General features: G+C 31.4%; 1 protein-coding gene across 1 annotated transcript in view; it reads left to right on the top strand.

Annotated features, from left to right (window-relative positions):
* Nucleotides 1–19,921, top strand: part of LOC108912882 (ATP-binding cassette sub-family G member 1) — a 92,992-nt gene that overhangs the window by 53,612 nt on the left and 19,459 nt on the right. Inside the window, exon 4 of the mRNA XM_018718298.2 lies at nt 8,151–8,296. Coding sequence (XP_018573814.1) covers nt 8,151–8,296 — 146 coding nt within the window. The remainder of the gene's footprint in view (nt 1–8,150; nt 8,297–19,921) is intronic.

The raw sequence follows: 19,921 nt of genomic DNA, 5'->3' as shown, positions 1-19,921 counted from the left end.
CATAACCATCTTTACTGAAGCTTGCCTCATCCGTAAACAAAATAAGAGATGCAAAATTCGGAATCCGCCTCGATTTTCGCAAAAACCATTGGCAGAACTGCCGACGTGGTTCGTAGTCATTCGGATTTAAAGCTTGAACACGCTGGATATGAAAAGGATGAAGTAGTTGTTCGCAAAGAATTCGCCAAACTACGGAAAAACTTTTGTTATAAATACGTGCGACACTTCTTACACCAACCCTTGGATTGTCCTGCACAGCTCTCAATACATTTTCTTCCATCACTGGTGTTCTTACAAATCTGTCTCTGCCACGATCATTTACTCTTGGTTGTAACGAACCATTTTCTCTTAAACGTTGATGGATCCTATGAAATATCTGTCGAGAAGGAAGTCTTCTATTCGGGTATGCTGCCGCATACAGACGCCTCGCTTCTGATGCATTTCCAGCCGCACGGCCGTACATAAAGTGCATATCTGCCATTTCCGTGTTTGAATATGACTCCATTTTATGAGTTGCAATAATGTTGTATACTTAAATTTTCCACTCACCACTTTTACTAATTAAACACTGCAAAGCTCAATTGACAGTTTATCAATAACTTAAATTGTTAAGCGTTGTGGCAACGTCAGTCTTTTATTTGCCATGGTAAACAGATTTTTGTAATTTTTGGCCTAATAACTTAAAGAGCAGAGTAATTTTCAAACTCAATTTACTCGAAAACCATTGGAAATATCGATTTGGACAAAGATAATATTTTTTACGTAAAATTGTTAAGATTTTATAAATCTGTAGAGAAAATTGTAAAAAAATTGAAATAAAAAAAATTACGGGCCGAAAACCCCCTTCACCAACCTAAATGGGACGCATATGATTTGCATGTCGAAAAACGGAGTAGCCCATGTTATTTAACGTAAAAAGTTATGTAAGACCCATAAATTTTTTTCTATTTATTTGCGACCGTTTTGTCAATAACAGAAAAAAAACAGTTTTGTTTGAGCCCTTTTAAGGGCATATAACTTCCTAAGGGTGCGTTTTAGGGCACATGTTAATAGGAACTTTTTGGCTTATTTTAATGAGTTATAAACGCAGCAGAAGTTTGGAACCCTATTTGAGAAACACCCTGTATATTTAATGCATAACATTGCCTGCAGAGGGCTCCCCGCCCGCGACTGCCAAAAATGATTATTATTAAGTATATTATTTTCCTTTCATTTTTCCTTTTTCAATTTGACACCCTATATCTTTTTTATTATGTGACTTGGGATATAGATATGTTAGATTAAATCAACTTATTTTTACCTAACGTATCTCTGGTATCATTTGTGTCCCTTCACTTAAATACAGTATATTATCATTATGTGTACAATTATAATTTCAATTTTGAACGTCCCTAATACATCTTTTTTTAATATAACCATATTTCAAAAAAAATATATTTGGATTGAATTTTTACGGAAAAAGTACTTTCTCTAAATAAAAAATATGTTCAGTGAGAATTCATTATCAGACATAATTGTGGTGTGTGTAAGGTGTATACGATATAATAACAAAAAACACATGTAAAGTCACATAAACAGTTAGTAATAGTAACAATGTGATAGTGCAGTTGGCACTTGCTGTATTTTTGTAAGCGTAGACGCAAGTGAGAATTTATGTATGAACAATATTTATAGAATGTGCTACCCTCTAAAAAAAAATTCTGGCACTTCGATCTTATATCTCATCCACATAGATTATATGTAGTTAAAACAAACTATTACGTGTCTTTTTTATTTAATATATGTATTTGAAAATAGAAATGATAATTTAAATGTTACTGCAAGGCCAAGGACAAAATAAAGGTTTCTAGTCACGTTTATATTGCCATTTCTAGGAATATTCAGTTTGGGCATTTGTGAGTTGTCGTATGATGTACAGCTCTTTGAAATAAAAAAGAATGTATACGAACAAATTAAACGGTTAACGGTTCCATAAAATACGTCTAATAATATTATTAAAAAGCTATGTTAATATAAAAAATAATGGTCAGACAATTGCCATTGTTATTTAAATTTGTTTCGTTAACCTTCATGTAAATTGGCATTGTTTATAGATTTTTTTATTTTATTTACAGGGTGGTCACGAAAAAATTGCCCCCCCTTTTTCCTTCGTTACTGTTCGAGGTACGAAAAAAATATTAGAATAAAAGTTGTAGGGATTTAAAAAAAATTATACATGAATTTATTACAAATATAATTGAATAATTTATGTTCTTTTTTAACAGTTTTCAAGTTATTATGTAATTATTATTGATATGTCACATTGCCCTAGCAAGCTGTACAGCGTGGTATTTTCTGAAAAAAAATATTGTTTTTCTTTATACAGGAAAAAGTTATATAATAATAAACAAATTAACCATTTTAAATATTTAACGGACACTTTTATTTTATCGTTTGCCAAGTTCGTTAATACTTTTACTTAGGTACTCGTTTTTTAAACATTTTGCCTCCCATTTGATACTAGTGTTCCAAAAGTATGTTTTGAATGAAAAGTTCTATGAGATTATAGTACATAGTTATCCTGTTCACAAAGTCCAAAAGCTTCCTTGCCAACACTTCTTTCAGCTCCCCCAGGATCGTCATTCTATTACGTGCAAATCCTGGGCGCTCACCCAGGATAAGCTTTAGCTTATACAGATAGATGTTTCCCAAAGTTACACTGTCCTGTTATAAGTCCCGTCACTTTCCTGAGCCAAATTTTAGTCAACCTCAGCCACCCATTCGTTTTTTCTACATGGCTTTGTCCTGGCCTTGAATCCCAGTATTTTGTGTGTTTTGACATCAGTCCATTTTCCCAGAGCCCCCTTGAATGTGCCACAGAAGGGCTCTGGACCAACGAAATCTGTTTCGGATCCCTTCCTAGCAAGTTCATCCGCTTTTTTGTTTCCTTCAACTTTATGTGTGTCTAAAGCCTTAATTACTGCTTGACTGTCAGATAATGTTACAATACGAGTTTATGTTTATAACCTCTACGTAGATTCTCTGCTAAACACGTCATTATCGCGAACATTTTTGTTTGAAATACAGTGGGAAACCTCCCCAGACTGTTGCTTGTACTCCATCTGGATCTGAGTCCATATATTCCTACACCCGTCCCTCTGGTCATTTTGACTACAGGTTCAGTAAATGCACTAAAATATAATACAAATTATTAAAGCAAGTATGTGACATTGTATTATCATTGTAATTAGAAAAAAGAGATGAATCTAAAGATAATGACAAACATGTATGTAAGATGTTCTACCTTAAAAAACAAAGGTTTGGTTTATATCTTCGAAATGCAACAGCTTTTTTTATAAATTGCTTTAAATCACAAGAAAATTTCCTGAAACTTTTGTTATTGGAATATTATGTGAATGACCCTGGAAAATATCCGGTGTCATTGTTATTCTCTGAGCAGTTGCTCTTCGCGTTCAGTGATACTGAAATACATGACCGGCGACAGTTCAGGCCAACGATGTGGTCATTTTTTCAATCCAACGTTCCTCAAATGCATTGCTTAAATGTTGGACAGGACTTTGAACATTTACAGGAGTGTAGTTGGCGATGTAGCAATTATACATATATTCCATATATTTTTGCCTCGGTAGTCTTCTGGGAAGAACAAATTCCTGCTAGACCCATGCAATAATAGAAAATTTGTGTTGACAATTTGTATATGGTCTTCCACTTGCACGGGAATTTGTTGTGATTCTTGTTTATGGCGAGGAATAACGATGCGACTGTTAGTATCTAAAATATCTAACTGGACGTTGTGATTCATAAGAAGAGTTAATAATTAGATATTTCCTTGACCAGTCAAGAATCATATGAAAACCATTTAGAGAAAGTATTAAGAAATATTTATCAATTTTTTTTAACAGCAATTTATGGGATTATAAGAAATGTTTTCTCCTTTGTGAGAAAGAGAGGTTATTATAAGGGGTTATTATTTACTACTTCTTTTAAAAGTATACGTCAAGGATATTATAAGTACTTTTGAAGAAAACATATGTCACATTCAATTAAAACAAATATAAATACTTGCTATTTAATTACATATAACAAGAATTAAATGTAATTAACCTTCCAATTTTATAGTAACTTTCTAAATGCTTTTGTATTTTGTAGGCATACATCAGTCCCAAGTTATACAACCATTTCTTATGTGTGTCAATTTATTCCTTTTGGTGGATAATCGGATATTTTTCTGTAATAGTACTGGTTCATAACTTTAAATATGCTGTATTAAATGGTTCACCCTTGACCAAGTCTAATCTTTGACCTCTACCGGTGTAAATTTTTTAAATGGATTTCATTGCCTATAAGGTTTTAACCCAAGATCAATGTCTAATGTATTTAAGGTCTTTGACATAAGTTACACTATGGATTGTTGATAATAATTAAAGCATTTTTTGTAGATTTTATAACAGTGAAACTTAATATACCAATTTACTAATAACAGTTTTACTAGTTACAGTTATTATGTTAAATAGTCCATTCAACGAGGTCCCGTTGAAAGCTTGTAGGGTCTTTTGAAAGACATTTCCCCCCTCCGTCTTCAGGGTGAGAAAAAGGATGGCGATGGTTTCGTAATGTGAAGCCTTTGCGTAGTACCCCTGTCGGGGAAAACTACGCCCATTCCCGGGTTTTCGGTCTTGGGCTTGCGAGGGCTCGTCGTATTGATTTTATTCTTTTATATATTTTTTTTGTGAATAATAAATTATTAATTTTTTTTAAATAGCACTACCTAATTTTTTAAGCATAAAAGGATAGCCCTTTTGAAAGGAAATGCGTCGATATATGATTTGGCCTACTTTACTTTGATAGGTGCGAAAAATTACATAGATCTGTTCCAGCAGATAGTATTTGGTTTCAATAGAATGGGGCCCTTCCCCATTTCAGGATTGCTGTAAGGAATTACTTCCATGAAATTTTTCCAAATAGGTGGATAGGTCGAAGAGGACCCATTGAGTGGCCACCACGTTCACCCGATTTAACTCCCCTAGATTATTTCTTGTGGGGCTATTTAAAAAGCAGAGTTTACACCGGACATAATCGAGGTCTTAAAAGTGCGCATAAGAGCAGAAATTAGTCGGATACCACCAGAAGCAATTCAAAATACCACGGATGAATTCGACTCGCACATTGCCTGACTGTTAACGGGATTCACTTTGTACATCTTCTTTAACTCACATAAAATTGTTTAATAAAAATCCTTAAATTATTGTTTTTGAGAAACTCTTTCGCATTCTTTACATTAAATTAAGTAATACATTTGTCCGTTTCTTTTTTGCACCTGTCAAAGTAAAGTAGGCCAAATTCCATATCGACGCTTTTCCCTTCAAAAGGGCTATCCTTTTATGCTTAAAAAATTAGGTAGTGCTATTTAAAAAAAATGTCGATGACGTCATAGGTTTATGAAACGTAGCGCATAAAAGATTTAAGCAACGTGAGAAAACGTGTCTATACACAGTGTCTACCTAGTGCGCCTAAGTCCAATATCTAGGTTAATGAAAGATATAACTTCATATTTTTTTCTACAGAGTTGCCTACTTTCCCGAGCTGCACAAAATGAAAATATATTTGCATATACAGGGTGTTCAGTTTTTCCTGGGCAGGTACCAACTTAATTTTTTTAAATGGAAACCAATATTTTTATGGCACTATCAAATTCTACGTGAAAAATCAACGGGACTTTGTGTTATGATCCCTATTAAATATTAATAGTTTTTGAGATAATCGACTTTTTCATCTTTTTTCTTATGTTTCGTCACTTCTAGTAGTTGACGTAATTATGATTGTATGACAGCTAGAAATTATTTTATTTTCAAGAAATGTGAAGTGAAGATGGCTCTTTCAAACATATCAAAAGTTGACCTGCGATATACAGGGGGCAAAAAAATCGTACCAAACATTATAATTTAAAATTTGAAAAATCTCGACATTTTCAAATAGAATAGTTTTATGATTTCATTAGATGCCCTTCTGTAGACCCTACAATTTTTTAATAGCTTTCCCTATACCTAAGTTGCGTAGTTTTTGCAAAAAACCCATTTTTATGTAAAATACTGGATTTGCGCCCGTTCCTTTGTCGGGAAAAATATTGTAAGGGTATTTATTTTTATTAAATTTATTAGTTGTCTAGCTACACTATTTAAAATAAAAATTAATAACCATAAAATCGCTATAAGTGATTAAGAGTTAGCAAAATATGAGAAATGTTTGCTAACAGCACATATTTACAAAGCAAATAATCCAAATTTACAGAGATTCCCACTGTTTTGAAAATGTGAAGGAAATGTTTGAATGGACAGTAAATGCGAATTATGAGAAAACTACCAGGAGACGTGAAAGTAACAACGATAATATTTAGTTTAAAGTTGTGGCGTCTGCTGTTGAAAATCCAAATATTAGTGCCAGGAAATTAGTAGTAACCTTGGAGTTTTCAAAAGATTGACAAATAAAATATTGAAGAAGAAGTTTCATCCGTAAAATTTTGAAAATCAAGCACGGTTACCGTAGTTACGAAAGTTATTAGTGAAATTGGAGATTAAAAAATTTGGATGTGTTGCAACTCGTATTGATTACAGCATATCCGTTGATCTTCTGGTGCTGGTTCTGGATCTTTTATGGCTATAGGTAGACTGCTTGTAATGAAGACTTTTATTTGTTATAGATGCGTGTTTAGTACATGAACAACAACAAATATTCATTAACAAAGTGTATAATGACGGAGCTTGTCAAACAAAAATTGGACAGAACATTGACACTGGCACTCTCGTCAAAATAAAAAGAAAATACACAGTTTGGGATCAAACAGGATGAATAGAATTTTGAAAAAAGAATACTCATAGTCGCAAGCTAACTTAAATACCCTTACAATATTTTTCCCGACAAAGGAACGGGCGCAAATCCGGTATTTTATATAAAAATGGTTTCTTTGCAAAAACTACGCAACTTAGGTATAGGGAAAGCTATTAAAAAATTGTCTAGTCTAATGAAAACATAAAACTATTTGAAAAAGTCGAGATTTTTCAAATTTTAAATTATCGAGTTTAGCACGATTTTTTTTGACCACTGCATAACGCAGGTCATCTTTTGATACGTTTTTTGAAACAGCCATCTTCAGTCTACAGTTCCTGAAAAAAATGAAAAGGCGATTATCTCGAAAACTCTCAATATTTTAATAGGGATCATAACACAAAGTCCCGTTAATTTTTCACGTAGAATTCGATAATGCTATAAAAAAATATAGGTTTCAATTTAAAAAAATTAAGTTGGTGCCTGCCCAGGAAAAACAGCCTGTATACGCAAATATATTTTCATTTTGTGCAGCTCGGGAAAGTAGGCAACTTTGTACAAAAAAAATTAAGTTATATCTTTTATTAACCTAGATATTGGACTTACGCGCATTAGGTGGACACTGTGTAACTAATCGACGTGTTTTAGCGTTTTTGTGAAAATGCAACACACAAATAAAATATGAATTTTTTGCGTTACTTCTGGGACACACTGTTTATCTATATATAATTAAAAAAAAGGACTCGGCAAGGTTTCATAGGGGTTTTCGAGGGTGGAGATGACGATGGTGGTGTTATTTTTTACCCTATTCTCCCGGAACTACCTTCAACGTACAGAAACCACACTTTCTTTCATATTCGTCCGATTATCTTTCATTCAAATACTTACGATGATTGTAAATTTGTTCAAATATACGCAAAGTGTTTAACTTGGTGGTGGAGTTTTAGTTTTTTGACTATTGCACGGTGCATTCTACGAAGAAAACCTCACGAGACATAACAATTTTATTTGAAAATGGTCTAAGGCTATATAGACTAGAAAATTTACAGTTTAACAGTTTAAACTTCTCGGATCCTTGTAATTCTACACCACCGATTAGTTTTTGATAACGTATGTAGCTGCATCGACAAACTGGTCTGTATTAAGTCTGAAGTATATATCTTCAATATTTTTTGAGTAATTTGTCAAAATCTGTATTTCACGTCCAATCCTTGAAAGATGTAGAGCCATTAGGAAACGTAAAAATGGCCACTTTTGAGTTACATCTTTAAAGATTCTTTACTATTTCAATAACAAACGATTCTAGTTTATTTTACTGTTGTTTACAGATTATGGAAATTTTGGAGCTGCTGAGGCTGTCAGGGACACGAAAAACTCCGACCAATTTGTTGTCAGGTGGCGAAAGAAAGCGGTTATCTATAGCTTTGGAACTGCTAAACAATCCACCAGTACTTTTCCTAGATGAACCAACAACGTAAGTATTTATAAATAAATACGTCTATTGTCACATTGTGTGGTGAGAAATTTTAAATATGTTGTTTTTAATTTTTTGGTAATACGTTCCTTTTGAATTTGTTCAGTAACCTAATTTAATGCTATAAATTTGTCATATAAGTGACTTTTTAATTGGTTTCTTAAGTGTAAATAGGATTCTATACACTATGTTTTAAAAAGAAATTTGAGGACTCATTTGATGTTTTAACAGCATGTTGGGAATCTATCAATGCAAATTTCTTGGATCAACAATAGTGACAAAATTAATTTGAAAAAAATAAGCTCATTAAACTACTAAGAACTATTAAATTGCACTTATTTGAAATTAATAACCAATGTCTTTTTTGTTTTAACCACTTGCATGATGCCTTCATAAAATGTTGATGTGGATAAAGGTCATTTCATGATTTAATAAAATTTGTTTTGAAGGAAATTGCATAGATATTCTTCCGTGAAAGAGATTTGAGTTTCTTTTTCAAGTAATTTCGTTTATATTTTAAATACTTTAAAGAAATATTATCTTAATGTTACTTAAGTAAACATTTTCCAATAATAAGCAAAGTGCTCAAATATTGTTTTTTTGACATTTGCCTTGAATTGTGTTGTAAGTATTTATTTTGAAAATGAGTTCTGCCGCTGTATTGACGTTTGTTGTTTGTTTAAATCAAAGTATATTTAAGGAAATTATTTTCAACTGATCTCTAATTTTATTCTGCTAATTTTACTTTGAATTATAATTGTAATAACGAAGTAGGATCTTGATAATGACACAATTGGTATTTATTCCTAGTACTACTATATTCAAAAAAGCAAACAATATACCAATAAAATTTTATTTTGACTATAGAAGAATAATACCATAATTTTCTAATTTAAATGAGTGACCTGTCAACTATCGGAATTTGCTTGATGTATGTGATGCATTTTAATGGGTTATAATTCCTAAAATTACCTACATCAGTTTAGAAAACAAGTGATATATATGTATCACGAGAAAATCATTTCAAGAATTGTAAATTTATATGGTAAAAATAGCAAGTGTTTTAGAATTGTTTGACAATTTAAGTGGTTATAAAAAATGTTTCTTGTACAAAATTATTTGTTACAAAAAGCAAGTGTTTTAGAATTGTTTGGACAATTTAAGTGGTCATAAAAAATGTTTCTTGTACAAAATTATTTGTTACAAATCGCAATAATAATACGGATATAAACAATTCTATATTAATATTACTGATTAACCAAGTGTTAAAATTTAGTACTGAAAACATTGGCCCTAAGTACAATACATACGGTGTGAATAATACGTTCAGCTATTTTTACTGCTATATACAGGGTGTTTCAGAAAGACCACCCGTAAATTCAGGGGGTGATAGTACGACAAAAAATAAGAATTTTTTGTCTTATTAACTATGTGTCTATCTCCTCTTGTTTTCGAGATAGAGCGACAAAATAAAATTTTTTAAATAGAATTTTTCCGAAAATTTCCAAACGGTGCGAAATATTTTTATGAAATTTGGTATTCCGGGGTTTTTAAGGACGCCAAATATGCTGGTCTAATTATTTTTTATGTATTTTATAGAGGGCGCTAGTTATGCTACTTTCGTATTACATTTGAAGTTCTAATTTTTTTAAGGTTAGGTTTTCGGGCTCCAATTTCTAATGTACAATTTTATTTTCTAAAAATAATGTACTCTTGTTAGAACTTCCTAATGTGGACGGTTTTCGAGAAAAAAGACTTTTAATTGAACTCTTACAATATTACGGTGTAGAAAATAAGTGACTTTTCTCAAAGTAGGCTTATGTCAAAACTTATTGATGGATGTCTCATAAACAACGCATACATTCTCAGTAATATTTTAAATTCTAATTAACCTTATATCAAAATTTTAGTGACTGTAATTAGTCATTACTAACTACAGTCACTAACAATCACTAAAATTTTGTCGTCCTTAAAAACCCCGCACTACTAAATTTCAAAATATCTCGCACCGTTTGGAAATTTTCGTAAAAATTCTAATTAAAAAATTTTATTTTGTCGCTCTGTATTTTGAAAACAAGAGGAGATAGACATATAGTTTTTATGACAAAAAATTCTTATTTTTTATCGTACTATCACCCCCTGAACTTACGGGTGGTCTTTCTGAAACACCCTGTATATTCCGAATGGGTTTCCGTTTTTCTAAGGTCAAATTTAATTTTAGAGATGTGAAACATGATAATAAATAACTTAACCTTTTTCGATAATAATGCTGGATTCTAAAGCAGAAAAAAAATGAATAAAATATCGTACCAACCAATTAATATCTACACAACATTACAATAATATATCCTTTACCTTTCTGTTCTTGTTCATGTATAGACAATAAGTATTAATTAAATACAGACATAATTATTTTTAATATTTATGAATATATTGATTTATAACGTGGAAATCTTCTTGAACCTTTTGTTTAATATTAAAATATATTTATTTTCTTGGGAATTGGCTTCTGGTTCTTGACATTTCGTTCCTGATCAGGAATTTTTTCAAAATCTGTTGAGTGATTCATGTAAAAAAGTGATTTCATGGAAACAAAGGCTACATAGGTAACTGTAGTTTCGTGTATACTAATATGATTCCGAGTTAGTTCCTTCCGTTGCAATTTTCAAAAGATCGGTGAATTTTACTTATGACATCGAACAATCGAACTGTTTTAGTTTATCCCGGTGGTACAATAGTGCGTTTCACAGTTTTATGAGCAATTCCTTCTGTGTTATCAGATACATTCACTAAATAGACAGACAAAAACGAAGCTAGTAGCTCTGTTAAAAATTAAAAAAAATAACCATAAGAAGATTTCAGATATTAGTTATGAGTGGTTAAATAAATTAAAACAGTAATTTTTTAATAATATTATTTTAATTCGCAAGTGCATAAATTACTTTCACAAGTTTGTTTTGCAAACGAAAATTTGCCTGCGGAGTTATAGAATCTTACCTAAAATGTCAGTGCAGTTATGTCACCCCATCAATGTGTCAACAGATATTTACTGATTTTTCTAATTTTACGCTTAGTGACATGCAAAATAAAATTTCAAGTTAAAATAAGAAAAAAATACCCATATAAATTAACTAATTGTGTGTATGTGGAACAACGGTTGTTCTTAAACCGCTCAGACTGCTTCTTAAATGCTGGAAATTGGCAACCCGAAATGGATGCAGGCTTTTGTTAGCCGGTTTCCATCAATGAAATTTAGTGTGGTAACTCTTCTACTTGCTAATAGGCGGCAGTTCCAGCGTTGGTTTTGTTGCCAAATAATAACTGCTAAATAAATTTAATGCTTTCAATTATGTAATTAAAGAGATATTGAACTTACCTTCTGTTTGGAAATCACATTTGCCTTAAATGTTAAATAAAATAAATCAAGTTAGAATTAAAACTATGAATTTACTTTTATTAATTATTTATTTTGTATCACCTTGGAATGGGAAAATTCAAAAACTCGAAATTAATGTTTCTAGATTTGTGCGTCGACTTCCAATATGGTACGATATTAACACCTATGTTTAAAAAAATTGCATTATACAGGTTGTGTATCCTTAGATGGGTACTGCCTCTTATTGTTGATTTCTTTAGATAGGTAAAATAATTATTGACACAAGTGTTGCATATCATGGATGTCATTGGTAGTGCTCATATTTGTGACACAAGGTGTTCAAAAAAATTAACACAATGTAAAATTGCTGGAACCTCAAGGAGTAGTTGAATACGAAATTTATTTAAAAAAAAAAAAAACAACAAATCATCAATCAATACAGAGATAAGATAATGCGTTCGCTACTGCTGTTGCAATTTTTGACTAACTTTTTTGTTTTTCGACATACTGACTTCGGACCGTTTCCATTCAACGCAGAACGGACAATCAGAACCAGAGTAGTGGGGAGATTTTTTTAATTATTTTTTCAATTCAACGCACCGTTTCCGAATTATAAGACCTTTTTTACTGTATCACCTCACACACCTCTTCTTTCCGAAATTTATTTTCCACATACGGACTTCGGACCTTTTCCATTCAACGCAGAACTGTCATACAGAACCAGGGGTGTGGGGAGATTTTTTCAATTATTTTTTCGATTTAACGCACCGTTTCCGAGTTATACGGCCTTTTTACTATAACACGACATACCTCTTGTTTCCAGAATTTATTTTCGACATACGGACTTCGGACCTTTTGCATTCAACGCAGAAGGAACATACAGAACCCGGGAGGGAGGGGTTGACATTTTTCAATTATTTTTTCGATTCAACGCACCGTTTCCGAGTTATAAACACTTTTTTATCCTATGACGTCACACACCGTTGGTCCCGATTTTTTTTTTTACATGCGGGTTTTGACGTTTTTCACTCGTTCACCATGGGAGATTTATTTGTTCACCATGGGAGATTTTTTGATACTTAAGAGTCTAAGCAAATACTGTTTTTTTTTTTTTCATATATTGTGACACCCCGCTCTGCGTCACCCACCGAGTGCTCTACTCAGAACCAAGGGGAAATTTGTTTATATTTCCAGCCATTTCCGAGTTACGAGCAAAAACCATTTTTTTTTCTTATACTGTGTGACATCATAGATCGATAACGAAGGCTTAACAAGGCCACGCGCTCTACCCCACGTTCCCTCCCTAGGTGTCCTGAAATTGCTGGGGAGACTCCTGAAGACAGCAGAGAGAGAGAGAGAGAGATAGAAGCTTTCTACGAGGACAGAGTCACTCTATCTCTATCGCACACTATAACTCTATCTCTCTCGCACACAATCAGACAAAAACGACAGAAACGAACCTTCTTTTAAAAATACATGGGATTTATCATTATTAGAATAACCCATTTTAATTTAAAAAATTAAAAAAATTACAATGGGTTATTCTGATGACGAAAAATAAAACATAATTAACTGTATTATTCAAATAACAATAATGTGCAAAAGTTCTTCAGGAATATTGGCAAATTTATTTTGGAGGAAGAATCCCGTCAACGAACACTAAAAAATATTATTAGAAACCTTAGGTGGCCAGAAAACAGCCCCGATCTCATTGTCAGTCCTTTAGACATATTTTTTTTTCCCTGAAAGTTTACAAATATTGAAAGAAAAATACAGGACGAAATGCTTGATAATTTTGAATTTGTTTTTGAAGCAATTAATAGTAAATTGAAACATATTTTCAACTGTATCATCACAATCACTTGCATGTTGATTTGTAAAAATTGTAGGTATATTAATGTTATTTCGTTTTTAGTTATTCTCCTTATGTTGTTGTAAAGGTTAGTTATAAAAAGCGTTGTTTGTTATTTTCATAAGGATGAATTTTAATTTTTTTTAATGATTTTTTTTATTTTAAACATATATATTTTATGCCAGTAAATTTTGATGTCAAATGAAATAAAGGAAAAGTCGTACATTTGTATTTAAAGTTTCTTTCTATCTTTAATTATTAAACCTATAAGTGGATGTCAAAATACAAAAAAAAACCTGTACCTACATTCCGCGACGTACTAATAACCCACCTTGTATATTAAATAAATTTATCGTCATCATCAAATATTAAAAAAATGATATTAAACTACTACTACTACTATTTAAAATATCATTACGAATTTTGTTTATTTGGAAATATATTTCCTGCAGTATTTCAATACCAAAAAATTAAAATAGTAGGTAGCTAATTAACGAAATTATGATTAAATAACTTAATTGTAACACCGCTGCAGAATATCATATGAAACTATATAGATATTCGTTGATTCTTTAAAAACATTTTTATCAATACCTACATCAAACATTTAAGTAAATACAGTAACGTAACAAACAGATATTGATAAAAAAGTGTACAAAAGAAATCCGTAAGTACGCCTGACCAAAGTCTTGTTTATATGTTGCTAGGATAAGCGTAGGTATGCGGGCCGCTGCATTTGATTCTTCCTAAAATTCTGCTGGTGGTGTACTCTACTGGCAATTCGGAAATTTAAAACTGCTGGCCTATTCCAGTAGCGGTCTGTGGCGATAGCTATTTTGTCTGTGGTGTAACAATCGCGTAATGCAAAAATGTTGTAAGTACTATCCATTATAATATAAATGCATGCATAAAAAACAGATGGCTTCATAATATCTATAATGATAATAAGAAATCGTGTATTTATTCAAACGTTAAAGTGTATTCCGAAAGCAATTAATGCAATTGCGTCTTTTATATGTATACAATGTAACACTCAATTCGTACTAATTGTGAAACTTATTAGGAATTTAATAATTCACAGTTATGAATTAAAAATAATTGAGTGATATTTACTTGCTGCACATCTATAAACAGTTTTGTTTGGATTAGGACTTCTGGTTTCAATATTACATGGGGATTTCCATGACAAAATTTTTTTTTATTTAGATTTTGTACGTCACAAACTTTTAGAAGTGTTTTTTTGGGTGTTTTTAAACCAAAAAAGTTTAAAGTAAAACTCGACTGAATTCGGATATAAACACGTGTACCAGTGACGCAGACAGAGCTACTGTCATTAAAATCTTCAGAAAGAGCACCACTGAATATTTTGAAAACGTCACTACTAGTAACTCGAGTTTTACTCGGTGATTTTAATTAAGTTTAATTAAATCAAAAGTATGTTGTGCGTAAGAACTTCGTCACAATATTACAATTAGCTAGGTACTGGAATTCACAAAGCGTTTTATATGCATTTAAAAAGCTGGCTCTAGTATTATTTTTACCTTTATGAGATACGGAAGGTTCATGACATTATTATTATTATTATTATTATTATTATTTAAGTATCACGTTATTATCAAAAAATATATTATACGGGTTACATCACTCTAGTCATATTCTCAGAAAAATTTTTAATTTTTTTTTTCGAAAACGAGTCGTTTTATTTTAAACATTTATTAACACTACTTTACACTTATTAAATATAATGTAACCCTAGATTTACTTGTTTCGCAAAAAAGTTCGTATGATATTTTCTCTAAATATGCAATTTTAAATGTAACGTATTTGACGCATTTTTTTTCCGAGCCATTCCCCATTTTCGGACTTGTTATGATTAGTTTGTATTTAAAATTGTATTTCTAGCAAAAAAATCTTATGAACTTTTTTTGAAAAACGAGCAATTCTTGAACTATTTTACATTTTATGGTATGTTTGGTAACGCTAATGAAAATTAAAAAATAAAATAAAATACATATTATTATTTCTTAGAAATATGACACGGAGTTACAGGTCACTACCTGAATTTTGAAAGTATTCAGTGCTGATTTTCTGTGGTTTTCTGTGGAAGTGACTCGTGGGAGTACTAACAATATAATATAATATAATAATTTATAATAAGTCCATTGAAAAGTTACATTTGGGGTTGCAAAAGTCAATGCACGCAATTTTATTTTTTGGATGTCATGAGGGGGTTAGAGTAAAATTAAATCCATGTTTGTGGGGTCGCAACAAAACAAATTTGGTTCCGTACCTTTTAGTCGTAGAACCAAAAATAACAGTTATTAACGAAAATAGATAAAAATTTGGGAACAAATTTTGTTTTGGTCGTTATAACTTTTTTTTCTGGTCATTTTACAAAAAAAATGCATCAGAGCATTTTGATAGAGGGGTTTTCAAGGAATAATTTCCATTACAAACTGTTTTCAAATTTTATTTATTAGGGTTTTACAGCGATGTGAAACACTATTCTCCAGAATTTAATTTGCAACAAAAAATATCTACAAATTTTCTGTGCAACGAATAGTGTGCCCGATATAGTAAGTAGTAGTATAAAAACCATTCGCAGCCATTTTTACAAGATGGCGGTCGAGGCACAAGGGTTGCGACCCCACAAACATGGATTTAACTTCACACTAACCCCCTCTTGACACCAAAAAAAATAAAATTGCGTGCTCTGACTTTTGCTCGCTAAGCCCAAAAAATGTAATATTTCAATGGACTAACGACTATTTAAAGTTTTTTTAAAATATTTACTGCATGGTATTTCCATATTTAAGTGAAATTATATTGTTATTTATTAGTAATTTATGAAGCAATTTATTTTTCAATGATTATCATTTTTCTTCTTCGCTGAAGCATAATAGCCGAAATTAGTAGAAAAGAAAATAAAACAAATTTATATTAATTTAAAAAGGACCCTAATTTTTCCCATTACACCTAAACAAGATTAGATAATTGCTTTTTTGCACGTTGTTTTGGCACCATTCTTTGATAAACACCATTTGTGATATTAATTTTTCTTATCAAAAACTGTTTGAGAAAAAAATCCTTGTTAGATACTTTATTGGTGATACTGTTTATACATACATTACCATGTATAATTATAAATACACTAATACAAATTATGGGCGCATAACTTTAATTTATAAAAGTTGGACATAATCTATATAGAAATCTCTATGCTTTATGACAGTGTGAATTAATATTTAAATAAAGTTACTTACATATGTCGCTTTGAAATTATTCAGAATAATTAAAGAAATTTTTTTACACAAATGACGCAAAATGTGTGGAAACAAATATTTAAAATACGTCATTGTTTTTACAGACAACGATATCTAAAAATAAGGAAACCCTGGATGTTTCAGGATTAATATGAACAGAATTAAAATTTGAATTCATATGGTCCAAATGAGAAAAAAGTCTTATAAAGCAATGTCCGGGAATGCCTCGTTGTCGAGATACAGACGAGATGAAATTTGAAAAAAAATCACATTTTCTAAAATATTACTGAAGATACTTTCTTAGAGTGATGAGACAGGGTAATTTTTTACTTAATTAACGTTTGCCAGATACACCAGAAATTAGAAATCACTAGATGTTTTTGAAATTAAATTATTGCCTTTAATTCCTTTATTTCTAAGAAATAACCACTCGTTTCACCAAAAAAGTTTAAGGAACTTTTTTCACTAGAAATGCGACCGATATACGATGTAGTAACGTAACTTTGTATTTACTACAACAGGGGGTATAGTTTCCACGATATATAAAATTTCAGCTCAAGTAATTTTTTGAAATTGAAGTTTAGGAAAAAATTGCGTTTATTCGAAGTTGTCATTTCTAACAAAAAAATCCATTGGGAGCGAATTTCTGCATCTTTGCTAGCGGTTGATGTATTATGTACGAGTTCAGAGTATTTTTACCATTAATTAAGTAAATCATCAGTCCAAGTTTCATTACTCTCCGCCAAGTGTCTAGAGATATTTTAGAAAATGTGTATTTTTTCCAAAATTCAACACCCCGTATCAGGAAAACGAATCTATATGTTTAGTTTGGCCAGTCAATCTTTAGACACTCTCTGTAGGGGAGTGTGTAGGGTTCTGTCTTCTCACTTTTTCAGTTAGACTTCAAAGTTTAATCATTTAATTTTACCCAATAATCGATTTTGATCGGATTTCAAGTCGCTAAATAAGGCTTTCACTTTTTGGTGATCTTATATACACATATACCGAGTATATGAGAACCATGAGAAAAGTTAATAAAATGTCATGTATTTTTAAGGAATATCCTAAAAATATTGTCTTAGAGACAGAACTCTTAGTGTTTCAGTTAATCTAATCTCTTAAATATTTTTTGTGGAATTTTTTTGCATGTTTTCGTAGGTAGCTACACACATGTGACTAATATATTTCATTATTTGTGTAGTCTTCAGTTCAATGGAATAACTCTATGAAGATATATCTAAAAATATCATTAGATGATAGATAACTGGGAGAAATTAAAAATATTTTTAGCACCTATTTTTTTTAATGTAAATAATTTAATGATGTAAATACGTTGCATATACACAAAGTAAGAGATTAACACTTTTACGCTCTGTGGTTTTTGTTTTCGACAAAAACAACAATACATTCAAGGCCAAGGTTGAAAACAGAATGCGCGCTCATTTGTCTCGGTCAGTTGTGAACTGTTGTTGTAATGGCGTGTTTAAGTGAGGGCCGCTATTCCGAATCCCGCCAGCTACAGGGCGGGGAGCGTAATTCGATTTTTTCTTGCAAAGCGAAAAGCGCCGTTCCGGATTTTTAGAAATCAAAGCGAAATGAGGCGAAAAGACAATCAATGCAGTGGCGACATCCGTCTTCACCATCAGCAAACTATGTTTTAGGACTGTCATTGACTTTTTGCACCAGGGGGAAGCAATTAATGCTGTGCGGTACTGTGAAATCCTGAAAATACTGCGCAGGGCGATACAGAAGGGGAATGTTAACAAATGGAGTGTGCTTGTTGCATGACAATGCACGTCCTCGCTCAGTCAACAAGGCAACTCTTGGATTCATTCGGTTGGAACATCATCAACCACCTCGCTCACAGTGCTGGCTTGGCACCTTCCGATTTTCATCTTTTCTCTTCTCTGAAGCTGTTTATGTGTGAAAAAATCTTTTCTACCGACAATGAAGTCCACATTGCCGTAAAACAATGGGCCCGAAAGGCAATGGGAGTTTTTTTTTTGACGAAGGTATCAGAAAGCTCATCCCTCGACTCAGAAAGTTCCAGACAACTTTCTTTTTTCTGGAGGGAATACTTTATTAACATGTTTATTTAAAACTGTTTTTTTACAGTCTTGGTACAAAGTTCTATTTTATTTTGTATTATTTAGTAGCAACACAAATCACAGTTTAAAAAACATTGGACAGTAATAATATATATTACCCACAAGGGTACTGTAATTTATAAAAGAGAATGATTTATATATTTGTTCCACTTTGACAAGGCTGGTGTATCATTACAAATTATGTAATTAAGACAGCAGGAAGCAGTCCATTTAAAAATATATTTCTTTTTAGGTTTTTGGTGAACGCGTAAAAAGACTTTGATGTAACATGGAAGTATTTACATATTTTTGCTAATTTATTGCATAATTTAAAGGAGTTACTGACGGCAATAAAATATTGTAGCTTCACTACTTCATCTTATGTTTTAATGAGGTTTAATTCTGGCGTTATAATTACGTAAATTATGGGCACGAGTATATTAATAAACAACTAGTTATATTTACATTATATTTAAATAAATAGGTATTGTCTATACCTCTTTATTGCCATAGTTATTAAAGAAATCAGAATATTGACCTATTTCCTCTATTATGTTTTACGAGTACCTATCTTAGTCAAATAAAAAATGCAATTCAACTTTACTTTCCAATTTAACGGTTATATCACTGCATTTACAGAGAATAATAAAACAAGCATATTATGTAAGAAAAGAACCAGTCTGATAAAATGCAGGCCGTATTGAAACTGACTGACAGTTTGTAAACGTTTCTTTTCTTTATCCATCGCAATCTTTTTTTTAATTAAAATATTTGACCAGCTGTTACTTTACAGTAATTATTTTAATACTACAAAAATGTTGCTGTTATTTTATAAAATAGGTTATTAAATTAACACTGATATTTTATATTTCCGTGATACTCGGACAAATATCAATATTGGCAATCGTCTCTACATCATAAGAAACCTTAATCATGTTAAACAGTCTTGAGGGTTTTGGCGAAAAAAAATAATAAAAACGACGGCGACGTAGCAATAGTCGACTAGATTAAATGATAATATAATATACCTAATAATAATTAATATAA

This window comes from Anoplophora glabripennis, unplaced genomic scaffold (genome assembly GCF_000390285.2).
Source record: "Anoplophora glabripennis isolate ALB-LARVAE unplaced genomic scaffold, Agla_2.0 scaffold760, whole genome shotgun sequence".
Taxonomy (NCBI): Eukaryota; Metazoa; Arthropoda; class Insecta; order Coleoptera; family Cerambycidae; genus Anoplophora; species Anoplophora glabripennis.
The sequence above is the reverse complement of the archived record's forward strand: the minus strand, read 5'-3'. Positions and strand labels throughout refer to the sequence as shown.